Below are 22,064 nucleotides of genomic sequence, written 5' to 3'. Positions count from 1 at the left end.
GTTCCAGGTTTTGGTAAGTCGGGTTTTGATATATGCTAGTCTCATCTTCTATATCCCACTTGTACATTTCAACCTAAAGGTTCCAGGTTTTGGTAAGTCGGGTTTTGATATATGCTAGTCTCATCTTCTACATCCCACTTGTACATTTCAACCTAAAGGTTCCAGGTTTTGGTAAGTCGGGTTTTGATATATGCTAGTCTCATCTTCTATATCCCACTTGTACATTTCAACCTAAAGGTTCCAGGTTTTGGTAAGTCGGGTTTTGATATATGCTAGTCTCATCTTCTATATCCCACTTGTACATTTCAACCTAAAGGTTCCAGGTTTTGGTAAAGTCAGGTTTTGATCGGGTTTATGCTAGTCTCATCTTCTATATCCCACTTGTACATTTCAACCTAAAGGTTCCAGGTTTTGGTAGTTCAAGTGTTGGTCTCATCATCACCAGCATATAACGATGTCACGGCCGGGTTACACCAGAAATGGGTTTCACACATTGTACCCATGTGGGGCATCTAACCTGGGTCCACTAGGCTATCCCTACGCTCCCGTACTTTTAAGAAAGAATCATCACCATTAAATAATGGTTCATAAACACATTCTCTTGACATAGTCGGAATTGTACAATCGAGTCTGCTTTCCGTAGAAATATCTTCTGGATGCGGAAAGGGTTTTGTCACTTTTATTCATTTTAGTAGTATAGAATAACATGAAAAAAGCCACAACAATTAATTGTATTTTCTACGTTTCAGATAAAATAACGGAATGGTGTCAGTTGGTTTTAGAGATTGTCCCATCAAGGGTCGAGCCTGATTCCTAAGATGCCTACACGATCCTTGGAGTTACCTCCAGTCTGTGATAAGAACCCCTGCAGTTGTTACCATCTGTTGATACAGAGACGTATGTGCTCTGCATATCTTGAATTACATAACGGTCATTGCTAACCAGAATAATCAACTGACGAGTGGTTTAGGACTCTTTTATGAAAGAAAGAGCATTATAATGGCCAAATGGAGATTCATAATATATAGCATTGCAAATAGCAACATTTCTAGAAATTGTAAGAAAATGTACAGTGTTTTGAAATTATAAGAACATTTGATGTGAAGCGTAGGCAAGGATGAAATATGTTTGAAACGTATTTTCTAAAGCTTCTTCTAATATCAGTGTCAGCAAGTCTTTACCTGTGCTGATTTTATGCTGATGTACATATGAGCAGTACTACTGACTGAGTTTGGATTTACGCCGCTTTTAGCAATATTCCAGCAATATCACGGCGGGGGACACCAGAAATGGGCTTCACACATTGTACCCATGTGGGGATTCGAACCCGGGTCTTCGGCGTGACGAGCCACCGCTTTAACCACTAGGCTACCCCACCGCCCCCTTGAGCAGTTTTAACTTATGAAGAAGTCCAATAGGTCACGCACGTATAATATTCTCTACTTAAAGTTAATGAAGACAAACTTACCACTCAGTTTAGTCATAGCTAGGTACGCTGTCAGGTCCAAGTCTAAGAATGAAGAAAGCCTATTTATCAACCACACTTAACATTTCAAATGATTTTATATTAGATGGACGTGTCCTGTTTACCCCCTTTCAGATCGTCTAATGTCACAGAACGCAGTTAAATTCTGTATATTTACAAAGGAATATCCTTCGAATGGTTCTACATTGATTTGTAAATGTCATTTTGGCAGTGTAGTTGTAGTTTACGTATATTTGACGGCCCTCTGTATGTTTAGTATAAAAGTAAGTTGAACAACACCCCATTTTGTCACGTGACTATAACTGCTCCGCCATGTCATGATAAATCATTGTCATACAAACATTCATCTTGTGGTTTTGAAACATTTTTGGTAGCACATAGATATTATTATTCAGCTAGTTTCGTTGCCATTTTAAAAAAATGTCATTTTGGGAAAATTGTAATACAATACCCTGCTAATTACAAAATCCTGGTTTTAGATAGAAACGGGCTAACAATGAGGGGTCAGTATGCTCAAACATCTCTTCATGTGGCCCCATGGTAAAAATGTATGGTAACATTGTCAGTTATCTGGGTTATTACTGTACGATGTACCTATATGTACCTACATCGAGCGTTTGTTTCCACAATGGAACTGTATTGCATTGGTTACGTTTCCTATCAAGGAAGATTTCATTCACACGAAGGAGCAATATCCCATCCCTGTATCCCAGACGCATCTGGTTTGTATAATAAAACATTTTATACTCAAATTGTTTCTTGTGATTTTGTGCCATTATTGTATCAGTGTTGTAGATAAGAATACCTTTCTTACTGTGAATTGTGAAAGTTATTAAAGGTGATAAATTTTTACTTGATATGTTATCCTACAGAATGGGTAAGTATGGCTTTACGCTAAGCAATATTCCAGCAATATCACGGGTAAGTATGGCTTTACGCTAAGCAATATTCCAGCAATATCACGACAGGGATCCCAGAAATGAGCACCACACATTGCACACATGTGGGGAATCCAACCCGGGATTTTACCACGCTTCAACCACTAAACGAATGGGCCAGAAAGAACTTGAAGGTAACACTGTACCCAACACATTATAGAATGAATGATTAAGTTACAACAGCATTACAACATTGGCCACAGAGGGGATACCTCCTTATCAAGAACAGGGCGGTTGGGAGGTCTAGTGGTTAAAGCGTTCGCTCGTCACGCCGACAACCCGGGTTCGATTCCCCAAATGGGTACAATGTGTGAAGTCCACTTCTGGTGTCCCTCGTCGTGGTATTGTTGGAATATTGCTAAAAGCGGCGTAAAACCATGCTCACTCATTTATCAAGAACACTTTAGGAGAGCTGACACTTTACTTGTTCCAATCGCTCCAGTGCCAAGTCTTAAGGCTCCAGACGGAATCAATCAAGCTTAAGCAAGCGAGATGAGGTGACTTGGAGAAGCCTACGGGAAGACTTGGCAGCCGTAGTCATGTAATCTTAGAGCACTAGACAGAATCCGATCGATCTTAATCAAGCTTGATGAAGGTCTGTTATCAGCCTATAGTGAAGCACTGATAACATAATGCTTTATAAACAATAACATGGATCATTTATCAGTCGCCCGTCACACACATGGATTGGAACGGTTGCAAAGATGGAATATATGGCTTGTAAGACTCTGATCAGAATAACCGATCTTAACTAAGATCAATCTTAGCAAGTTACGCCAATTTTACAATCGTCTTAGCTAAAAGTTACACCCGTTCCACTAACCGATCTTAGGCCGATCGTAGCCGGTCCCGATCTTACGATCCGATCCAAGCTTAGATGGAGACTCTTTCGTTAGAGAGATAGAGGAATGCGAGGCACGAGTTATTTCCCTTTGCATAGTCTAGCAAATGATGGAAGTAGTTTACGAACCAACTGAGTGAGTGAGTGAGTTTAGATTTACGCCGCACTCAGCAATAGTCAAGCTATATCGCGGCGGTCTGTAAATAATCTAGCTAATTAAGATGCATAGCGTTCACTAACATGAGCGTTCATGTTAGTGAACGCTATGTATCTTAGCTATAAATAATCGAGTCTGGACCAGAAATTCCAGTGATCAACAGCATGAGGATCGATCTGCGCAGTTGGGAACCGATGACATGTGTCAACCAAATCAGCGAGTCTGACCACCCGATCCCGTTAGTGGCCTCTTACGACAAGCATGGGTTATTGAAGTTCAATATTCTAATCCGGGCCTTCATGGGTATTTTTCCAACCAAGTATAAACGTGGAGAAAAAAACCTAGAGCAAAATATTAGGGTAGTGAGCACCTTGGTTTCAGGTGCAAGTGTGTGTGAACGCTGGGTATCAGGCATAATATAATAATAATAAATGCATATTTATAGTGCGCCTATTCCACATCCTGGGGCATGCTCAAAGCGCTATGTACAGATAATTTACACGAGAGTATTTACAGCCGAGATTAGAAATAATATACTGAGAACAGGTTTTAAGTCTGGACTTAAAACATGTCAATTGTGTCAGAGCTTTTATTATGTGACTGAACCTTGTCAATCAGAATAAACAAGGCGTGACGAGGCATCCTCTATATAACGTATCTAGAATCTGTCAGTGGTCTTGAATAACACGCGGCCTGCCTTTAGAATCCCCCACCAAATAAGCGCACGTCAAATCAAACATATTTGTATCTTTTTGTTTCAGAACATTGTTCACTTCACGGCTGTCCCTATTCTTAACCATGACGTTGCAATATTGTTGTACAAATGTGTTACACCGACTCGCTCGGTTGTGTTCCTATGACGACAGTGGTCAGACTGGCCTGACATTTGTAAGGCTTCAGTGCAGTGTTTGTTTACATCACAGAAATATACAAATTCATTTCAAAGGGGATTTTAGGAGACGCTCACGGTGAAATGCTCGCTCTTATTTTTCACATAGAATAGGAAAGCCACCATTTTGGTTTCTCTACGATTGATTTTAGCTATCCTAAGTTGGTCATGAGCAACTTAGACTTTGAATCTTAACTTTACGATTGACTTAGCTAAGATTGGTTAGTGGAACGGTATGCCGATCGTAACGTCACGCTAAGATTTGGATTTTAGGGGTTTACGATTGGCATAGGGCTAAGATCGGTTAGTGGAACGGCACCCTGAAATGTCAACGGTAATACAATGACCAGGTTATGGTAACTCAACACTAGGGCTGAGCAATATAACCGGTTTACCGGTATTTACCGGTTCAGACATGAAAACGATACGTATTGCGATACGCTGATCGAAAACCGGTATTTTGACATGCATTCGGAAAACATTGTAACACTCGGAAATCTTCGGATATTTCCGTTTTTGAATTGTTCTTTTCCCTGTTTCATTAGTGCCAAATGTTACTTACAATTTTATTTTGTCATGATTAAGGTTTTATTAAAGGTTAATCAATCATAGTGATTTTGTTGTGTTTTTGCTTTATAATCAAGCATTAACTCGATTATAAATAGTTTTTGTTAAAAATATAATTCTTGCAATATATTGCAATACATATCGCAATATATGCTTCCGCATCGCAATATATCGCAATATGAAAATTCTCTGCAATACCCACCCCTACTCAACACCAGACTGAAGTCTTCGACGAGTGATTATCATTGTTTTTGCTACTGATACTGATTTGGGTGTTTTAATACTCATTCTGAACGTAATGCATTAAATATTCCTAAACATTCGTTACTAAAGATCGAAGATTACAAAATCATCCACAACACGAACCCTCACCTGCAAACTTGAATCATGAACATCATGATCAGTCATAGCTGATGAAGGGCGGTGGGTAGCCTAGAGGTTAAAGCGTTCGTTCAGCATGCCGACACCCGTGAAGGTCCGGGTTAGAATGTTGGCCTTCAGTAACCCATGCTTGTCGTAAGAGGCGACTAATGGGATCGAGTGGTCAGGCTCGCTGTCTTGGTTGACATATGTCATCGGTTCCCATTGCGCAGATCGATGCTCATGCTGTTGATCACTGCATTGGCTGGTCCAGACTCGATTATTTACAGACCGCCGCCATATAGCTCGAATGTTGCTGAGTGCGGCGTAAAACTAAACTCACTCACTCACTCACTCAGCATGCCGAAGACATGCGTTCGATTCCCCGTCATGGGTACAATGTGTGAATCCCATTTTTGGAAATGTCCCGCAGTGATATTGCTGAAATATAGCTACAACTAACTAACTCACTAAACTGACTAACTCACTCACTCACCCAGATGACAGGAAGTTTACAGACCTATTCGCAGTCTGAAACCGTTCCCACACAAACTGCCATATGGCTGTTCGCCACTATGTTCCCAGTTGTACCCATAGAAGGTGTAGGATATATATATATTCTTTCTGCCATCATCTTTGTTCCAGAGCACATGGATAGAACTGTGGTTTCAACAAGTGGTTTCTTCTTTCATTCCCTCGCCGTAAACCTTTGTCGTCGCTGACATATTGATGTACTATTTCTTCATCTTCAAAATACTCCTGTACTGAGACTCGAACTCTCAGGGACAATATCCCTGTAACACTGAGGTTAAAGGCTCCTCAAGCTCTGACAAACAGATTTCCATCGTATCATAAAGTCGTCTTTGTCTACCTTTTCGTGAATTCATCCTCACCAACGATCTGAAGAATGTTAGACCAAGTCCTGGGTTAACTGAATAACATTTCATTGTGGATTTCACTGGCAAATCGAAATCAGGGTTCAAATCATTCGCACCAATATTTTGAACATTTGGATCCCAATGTCATGCTTATACCAGCGAACTCTGCACTGGTTGATGTGTTCGTGACTGTATCTGTGACGTCATCTCCCTCGTGCCTCGTCCCTCAACACCATTGGCCACAAAGACGAGCGACAACGTCAAACTGGGGATGAGAGGTCCATGCGTAAGCAGTCCACCAAACAAAGACAGACATGACAAACATATACTGAGAGAAACAAATAAAGGATCACTGGAAAATTCAAGCGTTCCTTAATTTTTCCAGTTTTCATCACCAGCTTTGAATAGCGCTGTGGTGATGAAAACTGGAAAATAATAAAGGAACGCTTGAATTTTCCTGTGATCCTTTATTTGTTTCTCTCAGTATATGTCAAACTTATGTGCTGACGGCAAAACAAACTTACCTTGGTGATAATCTCTTTAATTCCGAAGATAGATGATAGTTAAAGCGACATTACCTCGTCCCTTGTTACACGCCTGACCTTGTTGCACAATCACTGAAAGCAGTGCTTTGTATGGGTATACACATCTGTTGCCTTTCGCTTGGGGACAGTCCTGTTGCGGAAAGCGGGAGTCGAGAAGAATTTTGACGTTAATTAACCTTCGTGAAAATCCGGGAAAAGACGAATTTTATGGAAATCGACGATTGGGTAGATTGGATTGTTCTGTTTAGCCAAAATTACATGGAACAATGTTCTTTTATGTTTAAGTGAAATTTTATGATAGAATTAAGTTTAATTCCTTGACTTACGTATTTTAACACATAATATTTTACATTTCAATTATCTGGATATATAACTATTTCCATGTACATTTAGTTCTGAATACACACATAAAACAGACACACACATATATATTGCTTTCTTTGGAACATGTTGCACAATTTACGCTGTTGAAGCAATGACACCGTGGAACAGGTGCTGAACACCAGGTGTCGAGGAAAGACTTCGTCCAATGATGTTTATCCTAATCCTTTTCGAAGCAGGACATGACATTCCGGAAGTTGACGAGTCCACCTACGACCTCAACCTCCCCAGTGACGTATGACGTCAAGGCGGCCATCTTGCTGATGGTTATTTCACGCCACACTGTCTCAGTCGTCTTGACCTTGATTTGGTATGACGTTAAAGGTCTGTCACCGATAAGAACGATCGAATTTCGCACAGTTAAGGAAATAAACGTATTAGAGTCAGTAAATTCAAACAAAACAGTTGTGTTCGTATTTGGGCATGTTTCTGGCATAAACCGAACCCGCAACAGACTGAACAGCGTTGCCATGGGAGCGATTCTGATGAAGCCGTGTCTACGGTCGCCGTTTATCTTTGTATTTAGTTCTCCAAGAACTTCCAATGCTGACGTGAAGAAATAGTTCCGGCCATTCGCACTGACTTGCTGACTGCCAAGAGCCATCATACAAATCGAGGCAATTCGGCGCGCATCTGTGTTCTGTTCGTCTACTCTAATGACGTGGGAGGCCAAGGTCAAGGCCCATCTGTGATCTCCTTTGTCAAGTGCTTCCTGTGCTGCGGTCACACATCTATCAACACCGCCACCCAGTTCTACATACCTATTGGCTAATTCGTCTGGGGTCAAAGGTGAAAGGTTAACCGGGTCACCGCTAAACCAACCCATGTATGTATTAAATACGCCTTTAACGGACCACTCCACGGTGCCGTACAGTTCTATTAGATAAGGATGTGTAGCTAGATGTTCTGGAAGACGGACCTTGGCAGCAATCTCGTCTGGCAGTAAACCTTTGTTCATAAACCTGACAGTCTGATCATGAACAAACTGGATGGCGTCTCGGTAACTGGTCAGCAGTGACGTGATGGCATCAGCGCCCTCCAGTGGCCGTGTGTGACTCGGGACGAGGTAATGTGGTTCAAGGTCAATAATCTTGTCCAGTGAGGATGACCAGTCTAGTAGACTGCGTGACGTCGTTCCCCTGATAGCGTAGAGGTTGGGGAAGGCACGGTAGACGTCGTCGGCGCACAGGAACACCTTCTCGTCTGGCAGCCATACTCCGATCTGGTCCGGAGTCTCTCCGGGGATATGGACTAGCTTCATCTTAACGCCTACAAAATAATAAATCAAATATAAAGTCACTCGTTTTCTAGCACTCAAATGATTATAGTTTATAGAACATTGTATGAAAGTGGGATATGTCGAGGAAGTGCAATCACACTGCCATAAAGATGTCTGACCATTGACCGGCCACAGTCACGTCTCTCTGTACCAATCTGCCACACTCATGTCTCTCTATACCAACCTGCCACACTCATGTCTCTCTATACCAACCTGCCACACTCATGTCTCTCTATACCAACCTGCCACACTCATGTCTCTCTATACCAACCTGCCACACTCATGTCTCTCTATACCAACCGGCCACAGTCATGTCTCTCTATACCAACCGGCCACAGTCTGTCTCTTTATACCAACCTGCCAGTCATGTCTTTCTTCACTAACCTGCAACGATGATATCAGATGAGACCAGGTTGTTGTCCTTCCTCTGTCCATCTCAGCTTCATTCCTTGTTGGGGCGCTCTCTCTATCCCTACAAACATCTTGGTGGGGAAGATGAGACCAGGTTGTTGTCCTTCCTCTGTCCATCTCAGCTTCATTCCTATACCGGCATTGATGTGGTTCGGGATGAGCACCCCAAACTGCCTCATGGCTCGCTGATATCCTATCGGGGAGGAGTAGAAGAAGGTTTGGAGCTCCGACAAGATGCTACGATGTGCCCAGATCTCTGGTGTCGGTTGGTCCTTCTCGATAAACCCCTGTCGTTGCAACAAAGAATGATCTTGTTTAAAACATACCCACTCGTCTAGGGCATGTCCTATAACGTATTAGACTAGGTGGGCTGAATGAGGAGGTTGGGTGAACGCTGAACAACTTCTGTCAGCTACCAGATCTGACCTTCGCCATGGTCCGCTCGTTCGTTCGTTCGTGTTACACCGTAACAAGCAATACTTCAGTTTAATGACGGCGGTTTGAGTAACTGGCATCATAAAGTTCGACCTTGTGTCATAGTTTGTGAATATATATTTTCACTTTAATGTACATCAAAATAACACATTGAAGCATTTTATGCATTATGTCCTATTTAACTGTACGTAAAGTAATAGAGAGAAGTCGTTAAAGTACTCGGGACTAACACAGACGGATACCCTCTTCAGCTATATGCTATTTCTTCTGGCGCATGATATAATGAGACATTGTACTTTCACCCCGGCAATACCTGGGGCCAGTTAAACAAATATTTTTACGTTCTTAATTTGACATTTGGAAACTTTATTCCAATTATTCTTTATAATAATAATAAATAATAAATGTGAACTTATAATGCGCCTTTTCCATGCACAAGGCCCATGCTCAAAGCGCTAACAAAGTGCCCAGATAGCATTCGGACGTTGGCCCAACATTGGCAATGTTGGCAAAACCATTGCCAACGTTGGGCCAACGTCTGAATGCTATCTGGGTGGGTGGATAATATACATATATACAATGAGGGACTAGTAGCTAGTCATAATGCAGTGAAAACAGATGAATCTTGAGAAGTCGTTTGAAGGAATTAAAGTCAACTGCTGATTTAATGGTGATAGGGAGAGAGTTCCAGAGTAGAGGGCAGAGCAGGCAAAGGATTTCCTTCAAAAGTTTGCAGTTTGAACCGAGGCACAGAGAGTAAGTTCAGATTCTGAGAATGGAGCTGTCTTTCTGGAGTGTATGGGGTAAGAAGTTCTTTCAAGTATTCTGGGCCTTTGCCATTGAGGCATTTGTAGACAAAACACAATATTTTAAAGTCAATTCTTGATTTAACAGGCAGCCAGTGGAGGATTGTCACGACAGGTGTTATGTGGGAGCGCTTTGAAGTTCTGCTTATGATTTTGGAGGCTGTATTTAGTCACAACTCCGTCCCCCTCTACATACATACCCACCTTCTCCCAACCACCCCTTTCTGGAACTCGAGGTGAGAAGTGGGAATTTCGTGCGAAACGAAATTAGAGTAATAAATATGAAGCCTTGTTGTGTACAAAGATCTGTTTCATTGACGTTAACACATACCCGAGCTCCGTACGTGTGGTCAGCGTGGTTGTGGGTGTAGATGATGGCTTTGACAGGCTTGCTGGTGATGTTCCTGAAGGCGGCGAGAATCTCTCTACCTGCAGCCACGCTCTCCGTGACATCAACAATAATAATGCCGTCGTCGCCGACGATCATGATAGAGTTGGCGATGGCAAAGCCGATGGCAGAGTATACGTTGGGTGTTACCTGTAAGGCACAGAAGAATCCTATTACAGTACAGAGTTGATAATACTGCAGAGGTCTAAATAAACTCTAACTTTGATATCGCTCGTTTCGTCTGAGCACCGTGGGTCTATTGGATTAGAATAGATCTTCTAGAAGCCCAGTTTGTCGTAGACAGCGACAAAATGGATCACGTGATCAAGAAAGTCGACGTTGAGTCGGTTGCATAAGAGATAACAATTATAGTTTGAAATAAAGATTTACCTATTCTATCCCTTATATAACATGCCCATCAGTCAGAGCCGTGAGTCATTATATAATGTAATTTACTGATCTATTTCCAGACTAAACTTTAATACCATTTACAGATCAGAATATAAGTAGCAAATTAGAGATTTACCCCCAGAGGATGTATATAATGCATAAATATAATTAAATGATGAATGCATGCGCAGCTTCTTGTTTTGGCAACACAATGTTGACAATATATTTTCTCTTACAGACCATCTACTATCTAACTTTATGTCTATATCTGGATTTTCATTCAACAGTACTAAAAGGTATTGTTAAGAATAAATATGCCACAGAGATATTATATATTGTTATGATTGCATAATTTCGAATTTATCCCAAAAATCATTCCTTGAAGATATTTTTTATGAATTTATATATATACTTACTTATCATTTTCATCTATTCGAAATGTGAAACATGCCATTATAATATAGATCATTAATTTATCATTATCAAAATGCAGTCATTGTAGAAATTTGGAATAAACATCACCATTCATCCATACAATCATTTTTACATCATGCACACAAACCCTTACAGGTACCAGATGGCGATTCATTATTGCAATAAAAGCAATCATGATCATTGGTGATGTATACTGAACAACATTAGAAACGCACCACACTAAAATGCACCGACGATGCTCAGATATGGGTACATTTCAGTCTGACGGGGATATTTCGTATTACAATCGTGGTCCGTTTCTAATGTTGTTCAGTATATTATGATATCATGGTACAAATATGTTAGCATATAACTCTTGATATATCATCGTTAAGGGCAAATATATATTGTCCATGTACCACGTTACCCGTTATACTGGTTAACGGTCTCTAAATGTAACAGTAACACGTACAGCTCACTTCGCGCATACAACATGCGCATTCATAACTACTCGTCCCTTTCCGTCAGGTTACGGAAAGGGACGAGTAGTTACGTATGACGACATGCGCTATCAGTTTAAGGTTAGGTCGTCAGCATCAGTACACCTAGCGGATGAGTGAAGAGAAGATAATTTAACAAAGATTGCCTATTTTTTTTCGCGTGAACTTTTCATTTGGTGTTTTATTCGCTAGTTTTCAATAATACCTTGTTACGTATTGATACGGTAGTTTTCTTTCTAAACATATTACAACGAATACGTTCATCAACGTTTTGAAGTGGCAGTTCCAAATTCTCTTCTCTTTTGTCTGGAAACGCGTCCATGGCTTTCGACGAAAAGGTTTCACGTATATTTCCTGTGACGGTCAGGGTGTTGGCGAGATCGACGGTTCACACATGGTCCCGGCTTTCAGTGCCTACGAGTTATCTTACATGGGTTTATTTTTTAAGTTGGGGTGCGTGTGGTCTTACGCAACTTTTAGCAATATTCCAGCAATATCACGGCGGGGGAGCATCAGAAATGGGCTTCACACATTGTACCCATGTGGGGAATCGAACCCGGGTCTTGAGCGTGACCAGCGGACACTTTAACCACTAGACCACTCTAACGCCCCTCGAAGTGAGAGGTCCATGACACCATGTAACAAGTGCAGCATTGTCGAATTATTAAACCGAATGGATCTGAATGTTAACGGTCGAACACTGAAAATGAACCCTTTGGATACTTACCATACTTACCGGGAGGATCTCACTTTCATAACCAATATTCCAGACATATAGTATGACCAGAAATTATTGAGAATTTTAGGAATATGATTAATTGGATTTCTAGTATAAACAACCTTGACCAGCTATCAAGTGCTTGGTTTCATTCAAGAGAGTCAACTCCGTTAATCCTTTTTCATTAGTTTGTGAAGAGTTATCCCCCTTTGTTTACTTGCTAGCAGACGACATTTTCAGCGATCCTCAGTATGGATGATTTAGAGAAGAGGAAGTTGATTTTAGAGTATTATTAACAAGGACATCAGATCAGCTAACGTGATTTCAAGTAGAACAGGCATCCCTTTGTCCACTGTTTATCGTGTTTTGAAAAGTATTGCAAATGGATATGGCATTGAGCACCAGGGAGGCGCAGGTAGGCCCAGAAAATTGACTGTCGGTGACAGTAGGCGGCTTGCTATTCTTGTTTGTAAAAACAAACGAAGGAGTTTAGAAAAATTAAGTCTGGATATGATTGATAGAGGAACTATTAGAACTGAGCTGCATGCAATGGGTTGGCAGAAAAGTCGAGGAATTCCATCACCGATCATGAAACCTGAACAAAAGGAGCGAAGGTTGAACTGGTGCTTACAGCATAGAAATTTTAACTGGGACAGTGTGATTTTCTCAGATGAAAGTTCTGTGTGGCTGTTTCTTAATACACTGAAATTCTGGACCAAACAAACTGAAAAACTTTTGTATCAGCGCCCAAAGTACAGTCCGAAATTTAACGTGTGGGATGGCATATCTGTGTTAGGGGCAACGCCCCTCCGTGTATTTGAAGGGAATATGAACAGTGAGCGGTACACAGATATTCTCGAGGGACATTTACTTCCATCTGCTCATGCGTTCTATGGAAATTTTTGTTTTGGATTTTCCAGCAGGACAACGACCCAAAACATCGTTCAAAGCATTCACAGGCCTGGTTTCGGACCCAAAATATGACATTATTAGATTGGCCAAGCTATAGCCCTGACCTAAATCCAGTAGAAAATGTTAGGGGACTTATGAAGGAAAGTGTCAATAAGAAAAATCTGACAAATATTGCTGAAATGAAAGAAGAGGTGGTCCGATATTGGGACAGCATGGACCACGACTTTCTAACTTCTTTGATCAGTAGTATGCCCCGCCGCATTGAAGCCTGCATTGCTGCCAATGGTGACTTGACAAAATACTAACTGTTCACCTGTCTTTGAATCAGGAGTTATGTTCTGCTAATATTCACATTTAATACTTGAGTAATGAGTGAAAAAAAATTAAAAATTACAATCTTTAAATTCTCAATAATTTCTGGTTGTACTGTACCACGCTGGGAACCGCCTCCGTGGTGTAGTGGTTAGAGCGTCCGCCCGGAGAACGGAAGATCACGGGTTCGATCCCCGGCCTCGTCACACCAAAAGAAATATGGTACTTGTTGGTCCCTGCCTGGCGCTCGGCATTAATGGGTACAACAAGGACTGGCCGGCTCGGAGCCAGTATAATGTGTCTGAGTGGGGTACTCATGCTTAACTGCGGCATGGTATCTCAGTGAGCTAGCACTATGAAACCAGCTTAAGTCTGGGCTAGCACAAGCAGCCACACATACACACGCATGCACGTCGTCATATGAGCGAAATATTCCTAAGTACGACCTCACCTCACCTCACCTCACCTCACCTCACCTCACCACGCTGGGTCATAATTGGCCTCACGCATGGTAAACCATCCAGATTATACCAACAAACGCTTTGACCTTAAGGCCAACAATGTGCATCCTTACCTGCAACCAGGGAAAGTGGGGAAGGCTAATGGTTAAAGCGTCCGCTCATCACCAAGACTACCGACTGTAGGGTTCGATTCCCCACATGGGTTCAATGGGTGGAGCCCATTCCTGGTGTCACTCGCCGTGATATAGCTGGAATATTGTTAAAAGCGACGTAAAACCTAACTCACTTACTCATTTGACTATAAGGCCACCATTCTGCATCCTTGCTCGCAGCCAACTGAACCCATTCCTTTACCTGCACGATCTCTTTCTTGTTGAAGACGTTCGAGTGTTCCTTCAGGAGATCCGGAGCGCGGGCACCGCTGACCAGTCTCTCAATCTGCTCCTTCCTGGTCTGTCTTGACCACAGCCAGTTCCCCCCGAACGCCGCCGCCGCGAGGACGAGGGCGACAACAACACCAGTGTTGGCCATGTCGTACTGCCTGCAAAAACGCAAGTGTATTTTAGCACGATTTTAATAAGCATGTTTAATTCTTGTTTTATACATGAATAAACATGTTTAAACCATTTTAGCACGAATTCCCGTATCCGCCGAATCAAATATAGGTTCGTTAAAAAGCAGGGGCTGGATTTTCGAAGCTCCCTTAGCCATAAGATAGTCGTAAGTGCCATACATGAACATTAACTTACGACTATCTGAGCGCTAAGAGAGCTTCGAAAATCTAGGCCCAGGTCCGTAGAAAGAAATTAACATTCCATCTGAAAAATATTCCATTTTTATATCGTCCAGCCTGACCATAGAGCTTTAAAAAAACATCTGTTGCTCTCTCTGACAAATGATATATGCTCTGTGCCCTGTAATTGTTCAAATGCAATTCACCGGTACACTTAAACATTGTGAAGCTTACTTTCTTGTGTAAATGCTATAAAATATAGCACCCCTATCACATTTCATACAAATGTCAAAACGAAAACAGAATTTGAAACATGTTTTTCTCACTGTAAAGATCCCATAAGACATCAATTGGAATGGTTTCAGAAAATAATCTGTTCCACTTCTAATAAGAAAGGGTTATGACTGGTGTCAAATGTGTCTGAAAGGATCGGATTTCTCCGGATCAGTGACTTGGTTCATTGTGTCTCATCGTATCCTGACAGTGTTAACGGTTGCTTCCTGTATCAATCACTGGTCTGTCTGGTCCAGACTAGATTATTTGCATCCACTCGTTGTATTGCTGGAACGTTGTATTGCTGGTAAGTGTGAAATTTAACAACAAACAAAACATGGCTTATTACGCTATTCCGGTTTTGATCACATCCTCTTCTGTCGTTGTAGATGTCTTTCTTTCTGGGCAGTCACAGAACAAAATCTATACATTTGGTTGGGTTTCGATGGAAAACCTGACAGATCATCGTTGTTTTTGTTGTTATTATTGTCTTGTGGGACGGTGAGGTAGCCTAGTTGTCAAAGCGCTCACTCGTCACCCCGATGACCCAGGTTCGATTCCCCACGTGGATGCAATGTGTGAAGCCCATTACTGGTGTCCCCCGTCGTGAAATTGCTGGAACATTGCTAACGGCGGCGTAAAACCATACTCACTCAATTACTAGTATTGCTTTGTTGTTGATATAATTAAATTAATATTATTATCAAACGCATTCAGCATCATTTGCTATTATCTAGCATGTACCCATGTCAAGGACATCTACCTTGGTGAACAACTGTATCCACCCTTGAGCTGAATGTAATCTACCTACATACACAACAACGAGTGTTGTCGCCGTACCCCAGCGAGTCCACTCGCACCTGTCTCCATTGAACACCTACCACATCTACGACAACTACGACCCCAACATATCAACACCACCTTGCCTTCCTAACACCACCCTCCGTTTGTAACTAAAACCCTTGATCATATAAACAAGGGGATATAAGAAGGCCGATTCTCGCAACGCAGCTATCTGGGTCAAACTGTTAAGCGCGTCCATACCATTGTTTATAAATATGCTGTAACAACATTGTCTCAAGCAGTGACAAGCGCATACCTTGTGAATGTTTATGTCGTGTTGCCGTAGGTGGAGCTGCAGCAGTTTACGGCTCAGTTCAGATCGTTAATACTGACGCGGCGACCATTTCGGCTCAAAGTCCATTTTCTGGTCACCGTCAAATAGTCCCAGATAATACGTACTCTTCATGCCGCCAACCGCACATGTGAGAATCAAAACAACCAGTGAACTGGCTCACATCGCTGATACTGTTTGTATCCAACTTCACAATTAGCTGTGTTGCGGCGAGACTGTCCTTTAGCTGATAGAACCTGGGGGTCGAGAGACCTAGACTTACACAGGCTCCTCCCAAAGTATAGAATTCGATTTATAATCTTATTAATATGCTTATTCACGCTTTCTATCAACTATCACATTATTTGAACCATACATATCACACCGTCCATTCATATGTTTTGTTTCCAATGTTAACACTACACTCTCGCCACGTATATTTATGTACAACTGCTTCGCTTTACAGGGATGGGTAATGAGTATGGGTTTATTCCACTTTTAGCAGTATTCCAGAAATATCACAACGGGGGCAGCGGAAATGGGTTTCACACTTTGTACCCATCTGGGGAATCGAAGCCGGGTCATTTCCGTAAAGAGTGAGTGAATTTAGTTTTACGCCGCACTTACGATATTCCACCTATACTGTCTGTAAATAATCAAGTCTGGACCAGACAATCCAGTGATCGAAAGCATGAAAATCGATCTACGCAATTGGGATACGATGACATGTGTAAGCCACGTCAGCGAGCCTGACAGCCCGATGCCGTTTGGAATGTCAGTCTTCAGGATACAATAGGCCTCCTTCAAAACAAGACCTCAGTATTTTACACTCATTTTACTAATATTCTTGAAAATAGTTAGTCAACAGTATAATATAATATCGGCAATAACGCACGTGTGGTAATCAAAAATCGTAAATTGATATACTTCTACAACCGATATACAAGTTGATGTTCATATTATGTTGTTAATGACAAAAGACAACGTTATAAACGGTTTTGATAACTGTTTAAGACACACGAACTGACATTGCATCTATATATACTTAGTTCCAAAAGAAACGCGACATTCATGTTTGTTTTGAAATTTCCATAATTGTCTCATCTACTTTACAATCATAACGAATGTGCTTGTTAAATGTTATTTTAAACCATTTTTCGAAATTAAACTTCTGAAACAAGACTTTCAACGTCAGATTAGACGTGACAACTGAATCTAATTATTGAACATTTGTATGGGAAAAACAACAGAAACGCATCACATAAACGCATGCCCTGACGCGTTGTGCGTGTGAATTTAATGATACGACGCTTTCTTCAAGAAAAACGAGAGAAAGAACCCTTTAAAAGATGCGAAGGCAGTTTCTGTTGTGTTCCTTTTCTGAATGGTTCAGAGAAAAATATGCCACGTCTGAGCAAATAAGCACGTCTACGTACTCTTGGGATGATTCATGCTGGTTCAAGTGTGGTCAACGTTGCACGACATATGGGAGTACATCGGACGACAATTTACCGACTGATTGAACGCCAAAATCAAACGAATTCGGTGAGAGATCGACCTAGATGGCAGGCCACGAGTGACGTCACACAGGCAAGACCGTTACATCGTAACGTCACATCTTCGCAACCGTTTCCTTCCAGCTACTGTTACAGACCGTCAGACAATTGGGATTCACAAGAGACCAATTTCAGGAAACACTGTGCGTTGACGTTTGAGAGCACACCGGCTACACTGTAGGAGACCGTATGTTGGACCGATTTTGACGCCACGGGACAGCGCTTAGTATGGGCTCGCCAACATCAGCATTGGAGATATGCACAGTGGCAGAATGTTGTTTTCTCAGACGAGTGTCATGTTTGTGTCAACGTTGTAGATGGGAGAGTGAGAGTATGGCGTCGACGAAATGAACGTTTTCAGAGACCCATGTGTTCTGGAAAGTGACCGCTGGGGTGGGCCATCCCTTATGATGTGGGGTGGAATAAGCTGGGTAAGGCATGTACCACCTGTAATCTTCCAAAACAACGGTCAAGGTCGTGGAAGGGCCGTAACTGCACGACGCTACATTGACGAAGTCTTAAGGCCTGTTGTCGTCCCGTTCTTTAGACCAGACCACAGTTGCAGTTCCAACACGATAATGCCCGCGCCCACTCGGCCATTATCACAGGACAATTCCTGGCCAATCATCACATCCAGACAATGGTTTGGCCACCTCTTAGTCCTGATTTGAATCCAGTGGAACATCTCTAGGACGAGTTGGGCCGACGCCTTCGTCAAAGACCAGTTCCTCCACAAAATCGGCGGCAGTTGGAGAATGCAGTGTTGAATGAGTACAATAACATTCCCCGTGCTTTCATTCGACGTTTGTTCATGTCCATGGGAAGACGGTGTACTCATGTGATAAACAATAATGGTGGTCATACCAGGTACTGATAACATCGAATATCAGCTTAAGCTTCTAAACGTGTCTAATGCAGACTCTTCAGGTTGGACACAATAAAAATTTCATCCGATCTTAAATCCACTGTCGTTGCTGTTGCCTTTTATCTTTCTTTGGTGCGTTCTGTGTAAAGCATATAGTGGCAGGAAGCATGTATGTGGGATAACAGTTCTTATTTCAAATGGACATGTCGCGTTTCTTTTGGAACTAAGTTATATAAGACAATCCCTACTGACATTCATATCGTATGCTTATACTAACGTACAGTTATACATAGCTTATGCAACATAGCTCCCTCTGAGTGAGTGAGGATGCCCTTCTCGTCACCATCGTCTATATGTCTTGACCAACATCTCCTACCTCACTGTCATGACTACACATGAGCTGCTAAACTCCAATGCAGTGGCTGTGGTGAGTGGTCAGCTTGTCCAGTATACACCTATCCAATCCAAGGATTACCAAGGAACTGCTAGCTGTCAGTGGTGTGACTGTGGTGAATGGTCAGCTTGTCCAGTATACACCTATCCAATCCAAGGATTACCAAGGAACTGCTAGCTGTCACTGGTGTGACTGTGGTGAATGGTCTGCTTGTCCACTATACACCTATCCAATCCAAGGATTACCAAGGAACTGCTAGCTGTCACTGGTGTGACTGTGGTGAATGGTCTGCTTGTCCACTATACACCTATCCAATCCAAGGATTACCAAGGAACTGCTAGCTGTCAGTGGTGTGCCTGCGGTGAATGGTCTGCTTGTCCACTATACACCTATCCAATCCAAGGAAAGGATTACCAAGGAACTGCTAGCTCTCAGTGGTGTGCCTGTGGTGAATGGTCTGCTTGTCCACTATACACCTATCCAATCCAAGGATTACCAAGGATCTGCTAGCTGTCAGTGATGTGCCTGTGGTGAATGGTCTGCTTGTCCACTATACACACCCCACACCACCCCACCCCCAGAAATGTTTCCATATGATTTTTATATATTGATATAACACCCTTTTGATTTTGAGTGTCATATACCCTCACCGCTGCCCTAAAATATACACCTCAATTAATGACACAAAGATTGCGTGCAGCCAATCTGACAGATGATCGGTACCAGAATGTTACACCTAAATACATATGATTACAACAACCATTAATGAATAAAACAAGAATCCAGGGCAATGACATAGACTACACGGAACCGTATAAGCTAAAGGCAAATTGTGCTATACCTAATGATAATGAACGAACAAAAGATTTAATTGGAAAAAGGATTGCATCCAATCCACATGACTCAAAAAGACAGAATAGGCAAAATAAAGAATAACTTACAAAACCATGAATACACAAACAAACATTCATTGGTGAAAAAATAAATAAATAGTATTATATAAACTATCAACTTTGTTTTATTTTTGGAACTATGAACCGATGCTATATCATGAATCATTTCCTCATCCCCATGATGATGTGGTAGCTTGATCTGAAAAGTCTTAGAACTTTGTCACCACTACAGCGAGCTAAATGCGGCGCCACCTAACGACAGGACATCAATGGTACTTCTAGGAAGACAGATTGGAGGAAGTTAAGCTAAAAGTGTCTAATGGAATCAAAATCCTTTTTCACATTCCCCTGGAACTGTAAATGTGTTAATTTCATGGTTGATCATAAACAGAGCGATCATTCTGACTGACTTATCTTGTTAAGTTGCAATGAGTAAACCGAGCTCGCGAGTAATATTGAACAAACCTGAAGATATCATGTACATTGTGTAAATTTCACGCGCAATGTCTAGGCTGTCAACTGAATTTAATAATACAACTATATTAATACTTAACCTAAACAAAACAGTTGTTTTGGATGTATACAGATATGTCTAAACTCATTTATATAGTTTAGTTCGGAACATTATGAACAGATGCTACAATTTTGAACAAAGAAACCTTTTTTAAAAACATGTAGCAGGAAAAAAAATATATTTGATACAAAATTGGAGATTATATGAATAGAGTCATGTTGCCTTCAGAAGCAGGAAATTGCATCGGAGAGCATCTGATTTTACAATATTAATTCCAGGGGTAGCATGCTCCCAGACCCCACTAGATCCCCGGCCGAACGTAGATAGTGCCCCCCTACCCACCTCCAACCCTTTCTTACTATGTGAACTATCATAGGCATGACGTCATTATGGACTGCTATGACGTCATGAAGTTAATGGTTGACATCTGACCCCTGATTGGTGAGCAACGTTTGGTAAACAACAGTATTCTGTGCTTTGTATTAACACCACGGATACCGCATTTTCATCTTATTCATCAAACGTAGGACCGAATCTGTCAGCAAACTGTTTTCTTTGTTGTTGCTTAACCCCCTGGATGTCGAGTAAAGTTTGATTTTTTCTTTGTTCACATTTTAAACAAGTGCATTCTTTCGAGCACAGCTGTCGTTTTCACACCCAATATCTTTCGTTTCATTTCATCGAGACAATTGGTATTGGTGACAATCATTTGTATTTTGATTCTAAAATGTATGAGGAATTCAGAGATGTATTTCCCACAGTTGAATATGAAATATACTTGTTGCAATAGATGTCTTATGACCGGCCTTCGCGAAACGTGATTTTGTTAACACCAGATCATGCAATATGGCGGAAAGCGCACTTCGGAGTTCGTGTTGGTGTAGTTTCGAAAACATTTAACATCCTAACCGATCCTAGGTTCATCGGCAACCTTTAGGATTGCGATAAAGTCAATGTATTCTTGGCATCATGTATTACGGATTCAGCTTATACTACTATGAATGATAACTGACCACAATTCCACTTGTCTATATTTTCAGAGTTGTGTATGCCTCTGCCAGAGACCTGCCTGAGATATTGTCCTACATCCAAGTCAAGCAGTTAACTCCCCTGCCTAGACTAACACTTAGTCTCTGAATATATATAATTTCGATAGTAACAAACATGCCCATTTAAATTGTAAAGGAGCCCCAGGGAGACCAGAGATTCAGAACCGTGGGAAATCTAGACTTGCTTCATTTAGAGCTTTAGCACTGCAGATAGGGCATGGCAATAAGGAAAATAATGTGGTTCAGGGACTGTGAGACAGACTATCCTCTGCCCTCCATGTTGTTCACAGTAAGTGTTGCCAGGCCACGACATCCCCGTTCTTCACCTGGCCTTCACCGTCACCATCTGTTGTAGTCGGTGTTATGGCTTAGAAGTTTACTCACACAGTGATACGAGTATCTCCACTTGAACACCGTTGTGTGCAACTCTCAGGGAGTTGAAAGAACATTGTACTCGACTACAATCAACTAATCCATACTCGGTGTTACCCATGACTATGAAAGAATTGTTCGAGATGTTTCGTCAACGTTGTTCAACTGTATGTTTGTAGTTGTGATACTGGTGTCCATGGGTATATTGTTGTTGCACCTACCCCGTCTTGAAG

The 22,064-nt window shown here is 41.6% G+C and overlaps 2 protein-coding genes across 4 annotated transcripts in view; one reads left to right on the top strand and one right to left on the bottom strand.

The window, feature by feature from the left end:
- Positions 1-2,238, top strand: part of LOC124287916 (b(0,+)-type amino acid transporter 1-like) — a 41,667-nt gene extending 39,429 nt beyond the window's left edge. Inside the window, exon 13 of the mRNA XM_046724403.1 lies at positions 750-2,238. Coding sequence (XP_046580359.1) covers positions 750-817 — 68 coding nt within the window. The 3' untranslated portion in view covers positions 818-2,238. The remainder of the gene's footprint in view (positions 1-749) is intronic.
- A 4,403-nt stretch (positions 2,239-6,641) lies between these two features.
- On the bottom strand, positions 6,642-16,426 carry LOC124287904 (putative alkyl/aryl-sulfatase YjcS). Of its 3 annotated transcripts, none has more exons than XM_046724391.1 (6): positions 16,174-16,426; positions 14,423-14,609; positions 10,305-10,511; positions 8,783-9,019; positions 8,706-8,721; positions 6,642-8,311 (listed from the first exon to the last, which is right to left on the bottom strand). In XM_046724391.1, the coding sequence occupies exons 2-6, from the start codon at positions 14,597-14,599 to the stop codon at positions 7,203-7,205; spliced, it is 1,746 nt and encodes a 581-aa protein (XP_046580347.1). In that variant the 5' UTR covers positions 14,600-14,609; positions 16,174-16,426; the 3' UTR covers positions 6,642-7,202. The 3 variants fall into 3 exon arrangements, with proteins under 3 accessions (XP_046580347.1, XP_046580348.1, XP_046580349.1); XM_046724392.1 differs by lacking the exon at positions 16,174-16,426 and adding an exon at positions 15,838-15,850; XM_046724393.1 differs by lacking the exon at positions 16,174-16,426 and adding an exon at positions 15,838-15,849 and having other exon boundaries at positions 14,423-14,605.
- Between the last annotated feature and the right edge of the window lie 5,638 nt (positions 16,427-22,064).

This window comes from Haliotis rubra, unplaced genomic scaffold (assembly GCF_003918875.1).
Source record: "Haliotis rubra isolate DU_JTF1 unplaced genomic scaffold, ASM391887v1 Scf408, whole genome shotgun sequence".
Classification (NCBI taxonomy): Eukaryota; Metazoa; Mollusca; class Gastropoda; order Lepetellida; family Haliotidae; genus Haliotis; species Haliotis rubra.
This window is presented reverse-complemented; position numbering and strand designations above follow the sequence as displayed.